Consider the following 16183-nt stretch of genomic DNA (forward strand, 5'->3'; position numbering starts at 1 on the left):
GATATAATAGAGCATCTGCTGCTACTGTGGCACTCGGTCTGAAAGTAACTGAGCTGCATTCCTTAAGCTTTCCTTTTCAATCTGCCATTCCTGTGAAGTGGGCATGGATTTTTCTTTTCCAACTTTTATTAGTCATCTTCATTTAAACAGGAACCAAAAAAAGAGAAAATGTGTTTAAAATGTGCCTTAAAGGTGGGATATATAGCACGCTCCTCGTATTGGAAGCTGTTACAATGTTTACTGACAGCAGTGGTGACCCTTGTGGCACTGACAGTGAACTTAACTTTCCACAGCCTCTCAGGAGGATGATAAAGGTGTTTATTACTGAACTCGGAGCGTCAAGGTTGTATAGTGCAGAGAAGCAGGATTAACGGTGTAACAATTCTCAGACGACAACAGAAATGGCGATACAAATGTCCCATCTCACGATGAGTCCCATGTGGAGTTGTTAAAGTATGCTAGTCTGGCAAAACGAAAACATGATTTTGGAAACATTACACCTCTAACCATGAAGATCAAATATGAGCTGTGAACATCACGCAGTGTCCTCAAAAATAAAATCACATATTAAACTGTGACAAAAGCTCAAACTCTGTTACTGTTAACGTGGGTTTGATGGAATTTGCTGCAGCTGGAGGAACTAAACCTAATTTAACTAGATTTTAATTTTAGCGAGAACAAAGCAGATTTTATGGTGTTGATGGATGTGTTTACTGGGAGCGTGAGAAGGTGACAAGATGGGTTTACAGATTTTTAAGAAAACTTACCCGAGCAATGCAGTACTCTTTGGGGTTCTCCTTCTCTAGTCCATACTTCTCCAGAGCCTCCACCACAGCAAAGTCAGCTGTGTCTCTCGTGGAGAGGAGGATGGTTTTATACGGGATATTGGGCTTCAGACTGTCAGCGTATATCCTCAAAGTGCCTCCTGCAGAGACGGAGCATGTTAGTTCTGAATGCAAAAGCACTAAATACTGTTTCACACTTAGTTCTAGTTTTACTTCAGTGAACTTGGGTGTATTTTTCACATTTAGTTTCATTTTTGACTGCATTTAATATAGCCAATGTAATGGTGCTAGCAGACTCCCACTTTACAAACTTCTGTCACCATCAGTTCTCGGTCTATCCTTTCTTGCTTGACCTGGACGTTAAACTTTCTTGCGTACACTTTTAGATGAGTTTGGGGAAAAGCAATAACGTAATGCTTATAACAACTTTCATCTGGTGGAACATGTAGCCATGTAACGGGGACGTGTCAACTGAAAATGATCACCTTTGTAAATGCCACAAAAGAAGGCTTCAGCAGAGCAAACAGGATTTTCATTACATAAAATAAGGGTGTTTTGTTTGTTTTTTTAAATAGTGCTTTCTGCCGGGAGAACGTCACCGTCTAACCACCGGCCGTCCTGCCTCACCAGCTGCATGTGCATGCGGACAGTGGTTTGAGCCGTTTTTAGAGCCGGTTCACTCGTCCATCTGTCTGTCTGGCAGAGTGATTAGGTAATGCCTGAGTCACACGCTGAACCAGTCAGCATGTTTGCTTCATTCATTCGGCACGTCCACGACGTATGTCTGTGTGCGTAAACATGTCAGCGTGAGACGCTCCAATGGCATATGGCACTTCTGAGTAATTAGCGATGAGCAGTGAAAACAATTTACTAACAACAAAAAGTGGGCCGCTAATCCGCATGTTATATAAACACCACTCCAATAGATGTGCACACCTGCTTTCACAGAATTTAACTTGCTTTCTCATGCCCTTCCACACCAGATAAGGAGCGGCAGTGAACTGCGACGTTCAGGTCACGCTGCAGATTATCTCCAGAGTTCACGTCAGGTTTCCTTTAAGCCATACAAGGACATTCAGACTTGTTTTAGAGCCAATCCGGGTCCCTCTCTGGCTGTGCCATTTCGGTTTGTGACATAAAAAGTCAGTATTCACAGCTGATTTTCATATTTAGGTCAATTTACTGTTTACTCCAACAAATACCATCATGAATTTTAACATTTAAGATTCTGGGGGTTTTGCAGTTACTCTGACACTGGATTGAATTTGGTGGCAACACACAGAACACATTGGCAACACACACCTGAACAGTCCAAACCAGAGGTGCTCATACTTGTTGATCATCAGTGAATTTGTTGATTTGATTAGCAGCACTTGGCTGCTACTTGCCCTCTTAAGTCCTATGGAAGCTGTGACTGTGGACTCTAGAGTCCTGTGCTCTTTTCCACATGACTGTAACAATATATCAGATTAGCCTTTGATGTTGACGGTCTCATTATTTTAAAGTAATACCACGTGCAAACTGCCCACGTGAGCCAATGTGTTCTGACTTCAGTTTATTTCCAGTGAGCAAAAACTTAAATACACATGGGATCATTAAACATACCGTACTGTCCTCTGAGCTCCATCTCTTGTCTCATCATTAAAAAAGTGAAACAAAACACTTTAGCAGTGTTCAATTAGTCTACATTTTGGATCTAATGGCACTATATGCTTTTTAATTTTAACATAAATGAGGTGCAGGCTATCTAATTGGGAAGGAATGTGTTTGTTATATATCTATTGTTTTTTCCTCTACCCACCCCTGAACTAATACACCTACGAGACTAGGCACAGTTGGTAATCCGAGCTCACGTTGGGATTAGGAGAAAAGGGTCTGAATAAACTCGTAAACAAGATATTTGCAAATTCTAAGAAGTACCTGAGTCTGGCCTCCCATCGCTGCTCATGAACTCCTGCATGCGTTTCTCCAGTTTCTGCTGGCGTCTTCTCTTCATCACCACCTCTGGGTTGGAGATCGTCCTGGTAAAGCTGGTCTCTGGCATGTCTTTATAAACCTCTGCTGCCAGATTTTCTCTAAACCAAAGAATAAATGGGACAGAAAAAGAAACGCAGGGAAGAAAAAAAAGGAGTCAGATGAAGGAACTGAAAGGTCAAAAGTTTAAATCACTATTCTGTCATTTTCTGTGCTTTTCCTCGCATTAAGAAAAAGAATCTCTGAGGACTGTCAGGATGTAAGATGAATGAGTGCGTTACCCGTCCTCGCGACTCAGTGTCTGATCGTCTCCATCAGGGATTCGGGCGAATTCCTTCTCCCTCTTCTTTTCCTTTTTCTTCTCCTTCTTGGACAGAGTCCTCTTGAAGTTCTGTATCACGCCGTCCTTCTCCTTCTCAGGCCCGTTACTCTGACTCTTCTAGAAAAACAAGAGAGTGAGGCTGAGTGATAAAACTGCTATAGATGCACTCCTTTGTGGGTGAATAAGTGGCACATGAGCAAAGTGATCAAGGAAAAGAAGAAAATCTTCAGCATCTTTGTGACATTCGAGTACGCCAAAATGTCCAAATTTGACTGAGGGCCCAAAGGGACTTTTAAAACCCACTAAAACCTGAGCACCTCTTACAAGGTCAAATAGGCACGCTGCAGTGCTCCCCACAGGCTGTTAAATTAAGACAGGTAGTTGCTGTCTTGCTCTGCATCGTCAGTGAGCAGGAAGACATAAACTACACCTCCACCTGCTCCAGGTTCTGATCAGAGCGGTCCTGTAACTCCCTGCAGTGAAATACTCACCACATCTTATCACAAATAGTACTGATTAGTGTACGTGTAAACAATAATACATTCCACTTTTAAATCACAAAAACGTTTGGTAGGCTGGTTGAGGTTGCTGGTAGAGCGAAATTTTATGCACATTGAGTCGCCGAAAATTGAGTTGTACACTTCAGAGATTTTTACGCTTCATCGTTTTCTAATTTTTTATTACATTACAAATTAAAAAAAACATCATTTATTATCATTAAAATTGGTTAGGGTTAGTGGGATAAAGATATAAAAACTATAGAAAAGATCACAGTTTGAAGAGACAACCTGAAGGAACAGCTGAAAGATATTAAGGACCATAAGTGGAACCTGGCAGGAAGCCAGCTGGTACAAAACATGAGAGCAAATGAAAAATACCAAGAAAATTCAAAAAAATTTAAAACTTGAAAAAGATTAAGGAGGGTTGCTAAATATACCCGAGCAGCTCACTGAAGTAAAGTCTGTGTAGGAAACACTATGTTCCATTTAAAGGCAGTATCACATATAGAAGTAGCTTCCCTATTGGAAAATGAAGCTGAGTACAAGTCCTTAGCCAGTGAGCACACGTTTCAGTTTTTAAAGCCAAATCAGACACTCACTCGTCACATCTGGTCTCAAAATACCTGGATGGCTTCCTTGAAAGCCCTTCATTAACCAAGCAGCATCCATCTTTTATATACAGTCTGATTATATTCTAGTGGCAGCTGTTGCCTTTCCAATGCGCATTTGTATCTTTGTGATCTTGAAGAGCTGAACAAAGTGATTTAAAATGATTCGTTTTTCCTTGACAGGCTACGGATGAATGGAAGAATAATTCATCTCGCTAGTAAGCCTAATGATTAACAGTGAACACTTGGACCGAACAGTCAGAGCAGCTGACCTTGGGCAGGATGTCGTTCTCATTCTTCAGGACAAAACGTCCTTCTCTGTCGTCTTTGTTCCAGTTCAGCTGCACAACAAGAGGCTTCTCGTCCAGGTCCAGCTGACGCTCTTCTAACACAGACACAGAAAGACCAGTTTACCTGAGAGCCATCCATTTCCTACTCTCCATTTTTACAATTAATTTGATTCTGTAAAGTCTGTCGCGCTTTTCCTTGCATCAGAAATCTGTGGGACTCACCGCCACTGACATGGACCTCGTACAAGGAGTATTTTGGTGAGGACAGCATCCTCATGTCTGGTCTGAACTTCTCTGCTAACGTTTCAATGACGTCCTGCGTTGTCGCTGTGCTGGAGACTCTGATGCACTTGGTAGCAAAGTTACCGGCGACCCGGTCCTGGAAGTAGAACCTCATCACGCCATGGAACTCCAGGTCCTTTTAGAAAAAACACAGGAAGAGAGTCACTAATTCTGTTTATACAAGCCGCAAATTACAAAAATACACCAAACATTTACATTCAACACAATTGCGTTTACATGCAGAGCATAAACAAATGCTTGGATATTAACATTGAAGACTGAAAGAAAATAGGGCATAAACAGTAGCTCAGACGTATTATTAATGCAGGATGGTGCTCTTAAGGTGGCTGTTCAGCAGCCTCGACTGTGGCGGGAGAGCAAAAAAATGCAAGGCTGGCTGAGATCCAGAGAGCCGAGTGTGTCAGCAGGTTGTGCGACGACAGGAAAAGAAGGCTGATCAGTTATTCACCGATATGGACTGTCAGCCCACATGCATCAAGTTTTGAGCACAACAACTTACTTCAGTGACATCGGTTATTAAATAGACAAGATGAATGTTTGCCATCCAAATATCACATTAAATACTGAAGACATCACAACCATGAAGCGTGTCATTTCGGATAAACTTTACGTATACGTGTGAAGTATATTTGAGGTCATAAGTGAGCGTAATAGGTCCCTTTCAAGCAGTTCAACACAGATTAGTTCCAGTTTACTTTGAATTAAATCTTAAATATGTACTTAAAGTCATTTGTATATAATTGTTATCAAATGTCATTTCCAAGAACCTTCCTGATCTGCACACTGATTTAATGTGTTCCAACTTACTTATCTACTTTATCTCAGCACACTGTGCAGGTCTAAGGAAACCTCTGCAGAACACACACAGCCTGTGTTACACAGCTACCCAGGGCTATTTTCTCTACATGTGTAGAAATCCACTGCCTACATGTAGACATTTCCTTCATCTGCTACAGAGTGTACTACAGAACAAGAATGTGTAAAACCTTGATGTATGTACGCAACGCTGTGCTGACGCAGCAACTGTAGCTCGCAGCCTGTGCACACACATGCATATGTTATGGCTCAGCAGTAAATCTGCCTCATATTTCATCATAACCGCCACCAGAGAAAGATCTAAGGTATTCAGGAGCTTGCCAACATTGCATAGCTAGTAGCTGCTATTACTCTGAAAAAGTAGGTGATTGTATCTCACTCTAGGGGACAAAAACAAATTGAAAGCGAGAGACAAACTTGTGGAAAGATATTCAAGTAAGATGAAGGCAGCTATGAACACATAAAGCCATATATAGTTTCTCACAGACGCTGATTAGTTTCTGGCATCAGGGGGGGGGGATGCACGCCTTCTTAAGTGCAGCATTAAATGTTGCCACTTTAAGGTGAATGCCAGGACAAGTGGATGAACCTGTGGAACAAAATGCAGATACTACTCGAGCACCATGGTCCAAGTAACGTTTCATGAATAGTGACGTCATTTTCAGAGAACCCATTGGTCAGGAAGCGACAGTTATATATATTCTCAGTGTACAGAGTAAGCACTGAGAGAGTGTCTTTAAGGTTTACTTCATAAGAAATTGTTACATTTTATTATGGCAGGAAAGATGTTGTGTCTTCACTGTGGATCTCCTAGACCGCAGATATCTTTTCTGTCAGCATGCCAACAAAACAACTCGCATGCCAGCTTCTAATAGGGAATGCAAGCAAACAAATTCAACCATTTAATCTGAGGCTGAGGAGTGTGTGCAGAAAGACTTCCAACAAAAGATTCAACTACACTAATTCTGCACAGTTTGTGGACTTTGTTCCATATAGAAAAAACAGGAGAGAAAAAAAAAAAAAAAAAAAGAGGCCGACAGAAGTGAAAACGTTCCCCGCCTCGTTCTAACTCGCCGCCTCCCCTTCCCCGTCGAGTGGAAACACTGAGAACAGTTTCGATAGGCAAGGGTGGAGTCGGGAATGTGCACGCGTTGTGATTTACTGCTGGAATGTGGGTCATCGAGGGCTGCCGTTGTCAAGCTTGCGTAACTGTTGGTTACAGTTACCGTGGAGACACTGAGGTTCAAACAAGGCCCAGCTTAGAGCGAGCGGTGGATAATTAACACACTGGTCAGTACAACAGCAGACACCTTCTGGGGCCACTGGGAACTGTTAAGGGCAGCCACGTGTAGTTCAAGTTCAGTGCACCTCCAGATGATGGTGCATTCCTGCAAAGTCTCATCTCAGCCATCTACACCCCTAAATAATCCAGCCCTAAACTCCTGAAAGTCATAATCTTAAAGTTGTGGACCAGTACTGACATTGCGTCCACTCATTTCCACAAGTTTCCAAGGGGGAGGGGATTTAATTAACTCTAACCAATCACAAGAGACTAAAGCAGCAGCATCTAACATCAGCTCAATTTACACCATGGATATAGTATCAGAACATATTATTGCACATAGAGCACACAGTTCATGTGTCCCTCTGAAATACAATGTTTGGTCGCACAATAACTAAACCATAAATTACAATAAATTCATATTTAGTCTTATAGTTATAATTTTTTTTTGTTTATATACCTGCAGTGTATAACAAAAAAACATCTTACTAAGTCAGAAGCACTTCTTTATGTCAAGTGATTAAAAAGTCATTGATTAAACTCTTGAAATCAAGCTGTCGAACATTTTAAATACAGGGCAACAAGTGAGCAGGCTCCTTCATGTTGTCCTTCGCTCCAACATCCTGAATACTTGCAATAAGGACTGCTCGCAAGCCCGATCCGGTAGCGCCATGGCTGCGAATTTGGGCTAGCAGCACTCGCACAATGGCACAGCTGCAAACAGTTTACAATTAAGTTTATGCACCTTACTCCCCCCAACCATCAATGCTTTGATCTACAAACTGCACACAACTACACATTTAAATAATCTGTAAATCACACTCAGCTTTCACAATCCCTTTACTTTAATAGTTTAAAAACCAACAGTGTACACAGTAAAACAACTAGTAAGGCTAAAAGCTCCGTCTCCAGTTTGAGTGGTGGGTGATAATCTGTATATAGTCAATACTCATATACCTCCATGCCAACACACTTGTTATGCAGGAAAGCTAAAACTGGACTAAAGTGAAAACAGTTCAGCATGTTCTTCCATTTTTTTTTCAATGCCATCCTGTCTCGTGCAACAAAAAGGCACGCAGTGGCTGTGTGAATATCAGTTCCCAGCTTCATAGACCTGACATGAGTGCAGCGTTAATCCAGTGTGTAGGCAAGTCTTCTTTAAGATCAACTCTAAACTTAATTTTGTGACCTATTTCAAGCACTTACTTTGCTAAAATAATAAAATGTGCAATTATTTTTATCTTTTCAGCTACTACAACCTGGCGACCCTGACTTTGAGGCTGAGGAATGTTTCAAATAATGATCTAGTGATTTTATGGAGGAAAAATTATCTTTGATATTATTTTTAGACAGAAAAGGAAAGGAGAGCAGGCAAAGGAGACAATACTTAGACACAGGACTACTGTTACTTTATTGTCCTCCACAGTTGACAATTGTCTTGGATCAAACCAGATTACAGGAAATATTAGAATAAAAAAAATAAAATTTAGGCAAAAAAAATTCAAACATATCAAATAAAAGAGCAGAACAGGAACAAATGGCTCCGTTTATGCTTCTGCAGCTTTCACTCCAATAATCCCCCAACAGCTTTTTCTGTTTTCTTCCATGTTTCACAGACAGCACATGGTTTGAGTAGAAATGCTAATGCAGCAGTATACCAACAAACAACAGCCCGGATAAGAGCTGCTGCGCTCCGCCTGTCAAACGCACGCAGTCCCACATTTCCAGTCGAGTGATGGCAGAGAGGAATCGGCTGAGGTTTAGGGGAGTCTTTGATGTTCCACTAGTTCTGTCAGCGTGTTTATATATGCTGGGTCGACATATGCTCTATGTACACAAATTAACTAATGCCATGTAATTACTGCATGTTAGACCATATGTGGCACTACAGAAGTTTGTGCATCTGTGTAGTTCCCTTTCTTCACTGTGTCAAGCATCAGGGAATGCTCGCGTACACAGAGTGAGTGTAATGCAGGCCAATACCATAGATAGCCGTTACATTTTCAATTTATTAAGCCCCTTCAATTCTCACACAAATAGCAGATGAGCTATGTCAGACTTTAGTTGTTTCTAGTTTTGATTTTTGGTAGTGTCCTTGTCATTACTGATAGCATTCAGGTTGCACGGGTAGTCTGGCTCCTCCAGGGTGGCATGAGAAAGTTTGTGTCCAACAAAGACTCAAGAATAACTGTCGTTATATGAGAGCTGGACAGGGTCATTGATAGGCATCAACACCTCACCTGGACTATATCTACTTTTTCCCTCCTTTATTACCATCTTGCTACAAAACCCAAACAAACCCTTTGTTTGCATATGTGCAATATTCCTAATATGTTGTGAAAAAACACTGACACATATTTAGAATATGTAAGGAGGCTCATCTCTATAAAATCTCTAAAAATGTTTTTGTCATCACTTTGTTATTTAAGTATCTGTGGCAGTAAATCCTCCTCCTCCACTTGTGTTAGTATTGGATAAAATCACAATGTCGTTATTAGAAGTGAAAACTGAAAGTAATTTAGTCACAGCAAGCTGTAGTATTTCTCTACTAAACAATCTCTCACATGCTCAACTGTGTGAGAGCGTGCAACTAACAGTGACAGTGGAGGGAAACCATACTGCGTGAGAGATAACCTGGATTTTCAAATCCAACTGACTAACAGCTCAGGTTCAAAGGTCTCTAAGGGAAGAGTTCGAAGGTCACGCCTTTGTTTGCATGTGTAAGTGAGTTTACTTCACACTGCAGCTTTTTTTCTTTTTTTAAGAGCTCCCACCTGGTGCGTGTCTCATGTGTGGGAGCAGTGGATTAAACTTTAAGCCAAATGTAGTGTCATTACCGTACAAGACTAAAAAATAAATAAATAATACAGCAAATACTTCACCCTTTTAAAAGAAACAACATTTTCACAGGGTATTACCCAAGTAATTTTGTACCTTTGAATATCAGTATGTAAGCACTTTGAATAAAACCAAAAATATGTTCATAACCCTAAAGTAATATTCAGAAACAGTCACATTAGAACTACAGACCTAAAGCAAGAAGCTGATGTCTGGTAACTACTTCTTTTGGCTGCTCCCTGATTTAACGCCACTCACCCTCTCTCTTGCACCCTCTTTGGACACACCAACCCTCAGCATGCCCGCTCAGTAAATCCATAAATCTTCTCTTTGGCTTTGCTCTTTTTTTAAATGCTTCATTCCTAATTCTGCTTGGATAAGTACAAGTTAACCCCCTGCAGTGATGGTATTCAAAGAGGGACAACAGGACAATCTGGACTATTAGGAAGACGGTCCAGACCAACTATATTGGTCTGTTGGCAAATAAGGTGACAGGAAGGAATTTAAAACTTTATTAAAACATTTCATTATTTTAATGGCACAACAGTAGGAAATAAAATCAAATTTAAAAAAAAAACATGTTCAAAACAATCCTGTAAACCTTCCTCCTTGCAAAAGATTTTTGATGAGCACACGTTTGCCCAGTGCTGCCTGAGGTCAAACAGTAAACTGGAAGCATGTTGTACAGGATGTTACAGCCTCTCTAATACTCATCATTAACTCAGTGTGCACCCTCAGCAGAAGTTATGAAACAGTACTTCCACTTTCTGTATACAAGGGTCACTGGTACACAATCCAAGAAAAGAAAACAAGTCAGTGTCAGGAGAGTTTCTGAGATCACTAACCTGAAGGTTGCTAGAAAAAGAAAAAAAAAAAAAAAAAACTACAACAACAAAACAGCAAAAAGATCATTTGTCTAAAAATCATCTGTATTGGTGTGGGATGCAGTGGAAACTCTTGGCTCCGGAGGGGCAGGTGATGTTGTCCATAACATCATAAACCATTTATAATTTTTACAGCATGATAAGAAACAGCAGAAATTAATGCAAAATGAAAATAAAAATGACTATTTTCCCCCACCAATTATTTTCATAAACTTTGGAAGAAAATCTTTTTTGTAATTACATTTATTTATCGCCCAGTCCTGACTGAATACATGCATCCCTAACTCTCAGCTTGCTAATATGGTTACTCTTAATTATTAACCCACGTTCACATTATACATATGAAAACCAATAATTTATATAATTTGTGTGCACGGTTTCAGGCTGCTAGTATAACACAACATGGAACAACTATGAGTGAGCCAGTCAAAAACTTTGCCTTTCTCCACCTAATGGTAATGGACTTTCATCAAACGTTTCAACAGACTGCTCGTGTTTTCATCAGGTTTTTTGCTTGTAAAAGCAGTGTCAGCATCGACTCTAGTAAAGTGCAACCACACTTTTTAGCACTCAATTCTCTCCACCTTCCTCACAAAGACCAGGGTGAGGCAAAGTTGCCCCGCCCTGACAAACACAGGGAAAAACTCTACCAAGAAGTAAATAGGGAAGCATGCATCGTAGATTCAAGTCTTAAACAGTAACAGAGGTGGTCAGATCAAATGCAAGAGATAACTTATGTACCAGGACCCATTTAACACCAGGTTTGGGTACCCATTCCTACTGACATCATCATGTCTCACTTTCTTATCATCCTTTCACATCTCTTTCTCACTATTCTCCCAAGTAAAAGCAGCACGGCCTCCGGAGCCTTCTTAAATCTGCCCTAAATAAATGTAGCTACAGTGTGTGTGTGTGTGTGTGTGTGTGTGTGTGTGTGTGTGTGTGTGTGAGAGAGATAAACTTGTGGGGGACGGTGGGTAGGAGGTTATCAAGTGCTAAGGAAACTAACCAGACCTCCACGTAAACCACTCCTGGGTTCTGATGTGTCTCTGCTGTGCTGAGACTGAGCAGAGCTGCTGTCTAAAGATAACAGAGATACCACACAGTACTCGGGATAAGATGGACACCATTCACAACCATGCAGGTAAACGATTCCATACTCCTGGTTCCCATCTTTCAATTCTGATGAATCCATTGGCTGCAGGCAAACACCGAGATCTAAATGAGATCTCAAACTCGTTATTCCCAACAATTTACAGGAAGAACTCTATATAAATGCTGTTGCTAAAAATACAAAGCATCCATGGCTCATTGGTTTAAGTGCTTGGGTTTTCTTGAAACTAACATTATTCCAAAATATCATTTAGAAAAGGTGTGATGCCACAGTGCTGACATAAAAAAGATAAAGCGCTCCAAAAAAATATCCACAGCTGAAATCTCGAGGAGAAACCAAAAAATTATTAAGCCAAAACCCAAGTTTAAGGCCAACATGCACAGCTCAAACCTGTACTCGAGTTGCTCAGCATCAACTTAGATGCCAGAGGAGGCCATTAAGAAACTTTTGAAAAGTTTATTTCCAAGCACCACCTTTTTCCAAGCTTTTCCTTAAAGGTATAAAACTGTTAATGGGAACAGTAGGTTAAGTATGGCAAGTCAACACCGCAGTAATTTAACTACGAAACTGGTGTCCTGCTGAGCCTAATACACTGCTGGAAACCCTTTGTAGACTCAAAATAACTACCTGGAGTTGTTATGAGCATGACTGCCAGGAATGAAACTTGTTTCTAAAAGGACTTTAATAATACATGTTGTCATGTATGATTTTGATGTCTGGATAATTTTCTGTGTGTAGCAGTTTTAATTAAAATGCTCTTGTTGCACGTCTGTGGCGTGGAAACCAATCCAGAGAGAAGTGCAACAAAGAACCCCAGCTGGCATCCAATCTCTCTTATAGAGCGTGTATCTTTGACACTAGGACACCTCAGAAAACACTTTGACACCAAATGTAACACAAGGACACCAGCATTTTATATTTGTTACCCTTTATATCTGAATGGAAACATGCAGGTGTGCACTTGAACACACCTGTTATATAAGCGTCTTGCAGACAGTAAGAGCAGGGCACCATTTCCTGAGTTTGGCTTTATTATACATCTGCTGCACCCGTAAGCAGTCATTTCAGCTGGCTCTATGTCTGATCTCAATTTGGGGAGGCTCATGCTCACAGGGATGGGATTGAACTGCAATATGAAAACAATTACAGCCAATAAAATGTTTCCCATTACTTGGTCATGGTCAATTTAAGGTCTCAGATAAATTCTAAGGAGTCTAAGGATAAGATCTCACCCTCTATTGTCTTTCTGAATTTGGCATTGAGGAACTTTTTGGGATAAAACTGCACACTTATCACTAGACTTGCAGCCTAAAAAAACAAAAACAAAAAAAAAAAACTCATTCTAGGCAGCATGTGTCCCTGGTTTGGACAGCTTACAGCTAAGCTGCTATGTTGCTGGACTTCAAAACCACAGCTCTGATCCCCACCCTAAAATACAAATAAACAAAAACAAAAGTGCTTAACACTGTGATTTCACCCTCTCTCATACTGCAGTCGTGTTTATAATTAAATACCAATACTGGCAAACCAGAAAAAGGTGAAACCCCTAGTTTCCATGGAGACACTGAAACTTAAATTTGGATTTTTTTTTAGTTTTTGGCACTGAAACGATGAATTTGAAGCTGGGAGGAGAAGAGCTTTCTGGGTGATGGCTGTTTAAAAATGAGAACAGATTCCAGCTGCTGTGCGTCATACACACACACGAACATGAGCCTAATAAAATGAACTGAATTCCTGAGTCAATATTGTTGCAGCCCCACCTGCAGAAACATGGGGGGATTCCTCCCTAAGCCAGTGTCTAAGGTCAGCTGGACCGAGGTTTTTAAGGCAGACGTGGGGGGGGGAAAGTCATCCGAGCGGGGGCATTTCAAAGACTTCACGGCATACCAAAGAAGAATAAGACATCAGGAGAGGGAGAGAGGTGAAGATGAGAAACCCTGAAGCAGGAGAATTACTTTCCCATTCCTTTAAATAGCCATGGGATGTGAGGCTTACACGGCATTATCCTTGATATCAAATATCTCACTGATACTTGCGGTTGCAGATGTAATATCAGAAATCCCATCCTCTCCTACTTTTCTTCCCCCACTTGAATACAAGTTAAGGACACACCCTCAAGCAAGCTCTCGATAAGTGTAAGAATAAAGCTCAGTAATAAATCTTTAGGACCTGTTTTGATGGTGCACTTAAATTTAAGAACATTTTAACAACTTGTTTTCAGGGATAAACGCGACATGCTGTATATATGGGCCGTTTTGTAGGTCCATCAAAGAAGGAGAACAAGATGTCCAAAAAGCAAAGCCGTGGGTCACATGAAGAGATAAATCCTCATTTAACTGCTGAGCTGAAGGGCAGAGCAAAAGATTAAGCAAAAGTGCCAGAAACGCACCACTTGTTATTCCAAATGTGTGGAGAGAAACAGAGTAACTCAGAATAACTACGCTGTAAATATGAGTGTTTCCACACACTTGCATCTCACTTAGGTGGGCTGCCTGGGTATATTTTGCAATTTGTATTTATTGTATATATTTAGATTTCTTAGCATCAGTGCTAGTATTGGTTTTCTCTATTAAAATGTAGGGAAATATTTGTCAGGGGCAGTTTTTACAATGTAAACAGCTAATCAGTAGCCACGTAAACATTTAAGTCTCCCTAAGCTTAATGTGCAAGGATTAGAACCGAAGACATTTCCAAAATGTTTTTATTTTAGTTAGCTTTTTATTCTTCTTTGCTACTACAACTACTTTTATTTCAAGTCATCTATAACAAGCTAGCCATTCCTGTGTCCCATTACTTCACATCCTTGAAAACAATCAGCTGGTTCTCCAGTGAGTCTCTCCTCCCAGTCAGATGGACTCCAGCTCCCCAGTCACAAGCTGCAGCAATCAACATTTATTCTTCTGCTTTGGAAATCCAATGCAAGCTAGACAGCTACTCTGACAAGAGCCTGTGTTAGACAGGTTGGAAATCTATTGGAAACATTCACTGTACAGTGATTCTGGAATAACTTCTCTACAAAACAAAAACATTCATTTTTGTCAAACATCAAATATAACTGGGTAGTTTAGAAGTGTGTTGGGGGGTAGCATTTAAGAAATTTGGAATAAAGTATAAAGAGACATAAACCACATGCTGACTCAGTTATGTAGACATCACAAGTCTCAAGAAACACTCTACCAATGTCTACACAAATGCCTTCCTCCAATCGAAAAGCAGCAGTGAAATGGCTTATTTCAAGGCAGGAATTCGGCACGTAGAGCACCACCATTTGATTATGTAATGCAGGACTGTTGTTGATTTACTGCTGGCCTCTAACTTTAGAGAGAAACACACAAGACCCATAAGGACCCCTGTTGGGATTAAACTTTCTGACCAATCAGGTGATGGACGCTTAAAAAAAGTTCCATTTTCAAAATACTAATAAATCAAAGCTGAAAGCATTAAACTGGAATGACTGTACTGTTGTAGAATTTCCTGCAGAGCAAAAACAAACTGAACCACCAGGAAAAACAAAGCCGTGCAGCTGAGGTTTGTTGTCCTGAATGAATGACTAAAAGCACACATTTCCTCTGTGGCTGCGAAGAAAGGCCTCTTTGTTTCAGGTGAGTTTCTGCTTCGGTATCGGGCTGCCCAGCCTCCATCCCCCATCCATCCTGCCCACCCAGTCATTCTGACTGAGTAAAGCATTGTGGGAAGGTATGGCATAAATTTTCTGGACTCGTGCAGTGATGTCTGGCCACAAATCAGACCTGCAAAAAAAAAACCAAAAAAACCAAAACAACCTGACAAGATAATTATAAAAATGATTTTTCCTTTGCTTTTGCAATTTTTACTGCAAAGTTCTCATTTGACTTTGCTGTAAATGTAAAAGGTGTGCTTGATTTGCTATCTACAGGGCTTTCACTCTTCCCTAAAAAAAAATTTTTTTTAAACTCATTTACCTCAAATGACAGAAAGAGTTTGGTCAACAAAGCTATCTAGAGCAAGGTCTACATAGCTGGGCCCTTCAAAGTGTCATTGTTACTGATGTCCTTGTGAGGTGGGCTTTATGGCTAAAAACGTTTGCAAATCAGGCTCTAGCTCTCTACCAACAGCTCTTAGCTTTACTTATTTAATCACTGAAATTATCATTGGAATGAAGGAAATTCCCTGCAAAAATGTTTGGTTCTGTCAAGCAGTCCTCACATGATGAGGCTCACATGGCAACTACTGTAGCAAACAGCTATGTTTCACACATTTTAACATCTAAATTAAGGGCTGTTCATGGTGACTGGTTTACTATTCATTCAAAAGAAAGAAAAAATAATATGGGGGTTAAAAAAAACAAAACATTTCTCTTACCGAAGTTAAGTCTTTTTAAACTGGTAATCAAACAATATTGGAAATGTTGCTGAACTCTGTGACACCTTGCACAACATGCCAAACAAACAGGTTATATCATTAGATCACTGAGCTTGGCTAACTTAG

General features: G+C 40.4%; 1 protein-coding gene across 10 annotated transcripts in view; it reads right to left on the reverse strand.

Moving 5' to 3' along the window:
• Nucleotides 1–16183, reverse strand: part of afdna (afadin, adherens junction formation factor a) — a 116128-nt gene that overhangs the window by 71527 nt on the left and 28418 nt on the right. For 7 of the 10 annotated variants that reach the window (XM_013915595.1, XM_013915596.1, XM_005751829.1 and 4 more), the window contains exons 2-6: nucleotides 4702–4897; nucleotides 4462–4574; nucleotides 3041–3198; nucleotides 2706–2860; nucleotides 768–925 (exon numbers count right to left, since the gene is read on the reverse strand). In XM_013915595.1, coding sequence (XP_013771049.1) covers nucleotides 768–925; nucleotides 2706–2860; nucleotides 3041–3198; nucleotides 4462–4574; nucleotides 4702–4897 — 780 coding nt within the window. The remainder of the gene's footprint in view (nucleotides 1–767; nucleotides 926–2705; nucleotides 2861–3040; nucleotides 3199–4461; nucleotides 4575–4701; nucleotides 4898–16183) is intronic. The other 3 variants (XM_013915593.1, XM_013915598.1, XM_013915597.1) reach the window with 1 other exon arrangement.

This window comes from Pundamilia nyererei, unplaced genomic scaffold (assembly GCF_000239375.1).
Source record: "Pundamilia nyererei isolate P.nyererei 1_Seehausen unplaced genomic scaffold, PunNye1.0 scaffold00329, whole genome shotgun sequence".
NCBI lineage: Eukaryota > Metazoa > Chordata > Actinopteri > Cichliformes > Cichlidae > Pundamilia > Pundamilia nyererei.